A 4,417-nucleotide genomic window follows, 5' to 3' on the forward strand; every position below is an offset into this window, starting at 1 on the left:
TAATTTAGCCCATTCAAAACACCAGTTAAGGAAAGTTGACTCACCTTTTATAAACCCAGTCCTAAGACATTTTAACAACTCCATTTGCTTAAACTTCCTACAAATGAGAAAAAACACATGTTCTGAACCACTCCGAACGCGATTTTCCCTGCTCCACCATTGTTTTAACTCATTCATCCACCATCAACAACTATATATATATATATAAAGCCTACAAAAATCATGTTTCCTTAAGAAAAAAAGGCTTCAATTCTTGTCATTGACCAAATTATAATGACCAAAGAGCTACGAATTAAGGGAACATTGTACCTCTTGCTCTTAGCCATCACCATGAAGTATTATTCCAATGGAGCAAGAGTCGTCACTGAAGATGACACACTCCCACCTCTTCCACCGTCTGAAACAATGGCAATCAACCCGGTTCGGACACCCGTAGCTCACACGGCGCCGTTAGAAGATCCCGTGCAGGCTGCAACCCCTAGCACAAGTGATCAACCCACACTGTCATTCTTTATGCATGACATATTCGGTGGCTCAGCTCCATCAGTAAGGGTGGTGAACGGGATAGTTGCCAATACCCCACAAGTCAAAGGAATCCCTTTCTCCAAGAAACGCAGTGGAATCATAGATGGCAAAGCACTCCCTGTTGTTACTCAAGGAGCAACTTCACAGAACCTCTTATTCGGAACCATAACCGTGATCGATGATGAACTGACCCAAGGGAATGAATTCGGGTCTTCCATAATCGGTAAAGCACAGGGATTTTATCTGGCAAGCTCAACGGATGGTAGCAGTCATACAATGGCCTTCACTGCTATGTTCCATGATGAAGATGATAACGATAAAGACGACGCCGTCAGTTTCTTTGGGGTGCACCATACAGCTGCGGTCAAGTCTCCGATAGCTATAGTCGGTGGAACAGGAAAATATGGAAATGCACAAGGGTTTGCTGTCGTTGAGACCCTTAACCACACGAACCAGTACACCACTGATGGCATCGACAAGCTTTTGAAGTTTAGTGTGTTCATAACTCAACAGTAATGAACCTTTTTTCCTCAAGGATTTAGTCATCAATTTAATCATCATAAGTAGAAAATAAATATAGCAAAATTAGGTGATATTACGATAACCACTTATTAAATTTCTATGTTATGTTTTATATCTCAGAATTTCGTGTCTTTTTATTTTATTCTAATTTATGTTAATTTTATATTTTAATTACTTCGAGCAATTTACTCTTTCTAATCGGATTGTATCTACGTATTCTTTCTAATTTTTTTGGATTGCTAACTCAACTATGGAGTACTCGACTTTTAAGTGCGGCTAACATCTTTTGCCCATCTGTATGAAGAAAGGGATTCGTTCACACCATCAGCTTTTACACATTTTTATTCTCAATTTGAATGATTACCCCATCTAATTAAATGTTAAAAAGAAACGAAAAATAAATTTTGCGAAGAAAGAAAGTAATATTATGAGAACCTTTAATTCGTTCATATTACATCACTAACATAAACCGAAAGAAAAATAGTTTATTCGCTAAACATCCTAAAAACAATTTTTTTTTTATTTTAAAAAACTAAAACTAGCGACAGCTTAAGAGATTTGATTCTTCATTTCGGCGGTGGAAAGAAAATGGCATCATTGGTTCTCTTGGACCGGAAAAGCTTCTCCGTCTCAGCCGGAACCTTGAAAGCTGCCTGCAAAACTTCAGGGGATATAGCCTTCCATGCCCCAATGCTTCCAGCCAAGTGAGTGAATACAGGGCTGCAAACGTGAATCAAAACAAGTTATGTCTAGCTATTGGCAAATCTGTTATATACAAGTTTAATTAATGGATTTAAACTCTCAACGAGTAGCATACTTGGGAGTGGTGATGATCGAGAACCACGACAAACCCTCCGGATCTGCAATCTTTGAAACAACAAAGAACCTCGGCACAATCAACAGGTTACCCGGTTTCACAATGGTTTCCAAGACCCTTTTTCCATCGACACCAACAACTTGGATACGGCCGCTGCCCTTGACAATATAGGTTACCTGCAAAGCTGAATCACAAGAGAACCCCGGGGAGCACATTGCATTGCCTTCCAATCTAACCAGATCAGCACCAAGCCCCACCTGACCAACCAAAGGAAGATTTTTTGTATTCAAGAGCACGACATTTCCAGCGTTCTTGATATCAGTATCCAAAGGAGCTTCCTCGCAGTTCAAAGCCATTCCTTTTCGGTGATCAGGCTTCGGTTCAGGCATCTTAACGCTGGCATCAAGCTTGACAATGCCTCTACCTTGTTGGTTGCCGATGAGAGCCTTAGCAGTATTATCATCCACATCCCATGCTCTTTTGACAAAATCGGTTGTGAAGCCAGTGAAGATACCATTAGCGCCAGTCAAAAAGAAATCTGTAAATTGGCCGGCCTTGTGACCTTTAGAGGTATCTCCCATAAAGAGAACCTCCAATTCAGAATCGTCCTTGTTGTACCACCAGCTAATGACACCGAAAGGGAGAGCAATGGCATCACCCTTCTTGATTGCTATTACTTTCTCCTCAGATTCAGGGAGAATAATTCCAGCAACACCGGTTCCTATATCAAGAGATCATACATAGAGAAAGAAGATTACAATTCAAACTTATTGCAAAATGATAGTTAAATCAAAACTTAACAAAACTAAGCTATACAATTAAGGTAAAGAAACCACATGCAGTGATTGATCAACAATAATTCAACTTTGGCACCTTAAAAGCAAAGAATTGATTTGGATGCAGATCGGATGCTTTCCTTTTACAGTATAAGAGACCAATTAGAGAATAAAAGATGGTTCTTTCTCTGATTGATAAAAGCAACACAAATAAAATCAAAAAGAATAAAACTCTTACAGATTAAAGAAAAATATATATCTTGATAAATAAAAAACCCCAAAACAGTAAATCTCAAACATGAAGATCATATGAAATTTGCAGCGACGAATCAAGTCCCAACACAACACAGAAAGAGTTTGATCATATCCCAACTCCGATCATGTATCAGATGACAAGAAAAGCAATAAAAAAGATGCCTCCGTAGTGCATGAACAAAACCCAAAAAGAGAACAAATACCTTGTAGAACATAAGCAACTTTCGATGAATCTGAATACCGAGGAAGGGCAAATCCGTTCTTTTCAAGGGCCAACTTGGCGGCACCGATGTTGCCTTCACGCAACATTGGGAGTTCATTGGGGCACCAAGCAGAGTAGCTTCCACCATCCCCGCCGTACACTATCTTAGCCAACTTAGGAGAAAGATCTAGTTCCATCTTCTTCTTTCACAAAAGAAACAAATCCCAAAATCCCTTAACGCAGAAAAAAATTGACTCAGAGAGAATCACTGAAGTGGTGAATTTTTCAAGTGTGATGGAAGGATATTTATAACCATGAGAACTGAGGCGTAAATATCCGTATCTAGTCTAATTCTAGAGTTTAACATAATTTAAACTTATAAAACAAATCATTGACTTCTCAATTATTTTAATTGGGAATTTATTAATAATTATGTATCCTAACTAATTTAAATTTTTAATAAACAAATAATAATTGTTTAGTATATTAAAAAATATGAATATGATTACTTTTATAACAGAAAAAATTATTTAGGAATAAAATATTGGAAGATAATAAACTATCTTTATAATTATTTATTAGTTAATTTTGTAGGATCGTCATTAGCTAATGTTATAAAACAATTTGTTGAAGAAAATACGAATTTGTTATCAATCAAATCAGAAAATATTTTTATCAAATTTGCTTCAAAATAAAATATTAAAAATCATATTTTGAATATCAATTTAGTTAGAGAAAAAGTTAAATAAGTTAATTTTAACAATTTAATAAATAAAAGATAAGTATTAAATGTATTAGGTTCGTAAAAATTATAATAAGAACTTAAAATTATTTGATCTACAAATTGTACATGTTAAAATAAAATTAAAATAATATAAATTTATTCCTTATTTCTTTCGTATAAAAATTTATTTGAAATATATTTTTTAGCTATTCTTTATGCACAGCCGCACAGATAAAGTTAGAATTAATATACGATAGAAAAAGTCAGTTACTACCGTTAAAGAAATAAAAAAATATAAACGGTTTTTATAAAAAAAAATTGCATGAAAAATTGAAAAGAAACATAAATAATTAATTGTCATAAAGAATTAATAAAAAATTAAAAGAATTATAAAAATGTTAAAAAATACATGAATGAATGGATGATAAAAAAGTTGGGAAATGATTTAAAATTTATTCTTAAGTTAAACTACTTATAAAATCTTATTAATTTATTTTCAAACGTTTTTTTTGTTAATTGTGTCTGGATTTATATCTTTTAGTTAAATACTTATTAGTCGCTAAATTATTAAATTAAATTTATTATGATTATTGAAT

At 34.4% G+C, this 4,417-nt stretch overlaps 2 protein-coding genes across 2 annotated transcripts; one reads left to right on the plus strand and one right to left on the minus strand.

The window, feature by feature from the left end:
- Positions 1 to 273: 273 nt before the first annotated feature.
- Positions 274 to 1,041, plus strand: LOC120182717 (dirigent protein 9-like). Its single transcript, XM_039187605.1, has one exon. The coding sequence runs from the start codon at positions 274 to 276 to the stop codon at positions 1,039 to 1,041; it is 768 nt and encodes a 255-aa protein (XP_039043536.1).
- Positions 1,042 to 1,449: 408 nt separating this feature from the next.
- Positions 1,450 to 3,367, minus strand: LOC120182699 (glutelin type-B 5-like). The gene is made up of 3 exons (XM_039187591.1): positions 3,099 to 3,367; positions 1,865 to 2,585; positions 1,450 to 1,767 (listed from the first exon to the last, which is right to left on the minus strand). The coding sequence occupies exons 1-3, from the start codon at positions 3,292 to 3,294 to the stop codon at positions 1,614 to 1,616; spliced, it is 1,071 nt and encodes a 356-aa protein (XP_039043522.1). The 5' UTR covers positions 3,295 to 3,367; the 3' UTR covers positions 1,450 to 1,613.
- Positions 3,368 to 4,417: the final 1,050 nt, after the last annotated feature.

Source organism: Hibiscus syriacus, unplaced genomic scaffold (genome assembly GCF_006381635.1).
Source record: "Hibiscus syriacus cultivar Baekdansim isolate YM2019G1 unplaced genomic scaffold, ASM638163v2 tig00112737_pilon, whole genome shotgun sequence".
Taxonomy (NCBI): Eukaryota; Viridiplantae; Streptophyta; class Magnoliopsida; order Malvales; family Malvaceae; genus Hibiscus; species Hibiscus syriacus.

Excerpts from the sequence above, each read along its gene's own strand:
- LOC120182699 (XM_039187591.1), bottom strand. The coding sequence starts at position 3,294 with ATGGAACTAGATCTTTCTCCTAAGTTGGCTAAGATAGTGTACGGCGGG. Across the intron at positions 2,586-3,098 it reads AGTTGCTTATGTTCTACAAG|GAACCGGTGTTGCTGGAATT; the intron begins GTATTTGTTCTC and ends CTCTTGATATAG. Across the intron at positions 1,768-1,864 it reads TCGATCATCACCACTCCCAA|CCCTGTATTCACTCACTTGG; the intron begins GTATGCTACTCG and ends TCACGTTTGCAG.
- LOC120182717 (XM_039187605.1), top strand. The coding sequence starts at position 274 with ATGACCAAAGAGCTACGAATTAAGGGAACATTGTACCTCTTGCTCTTA.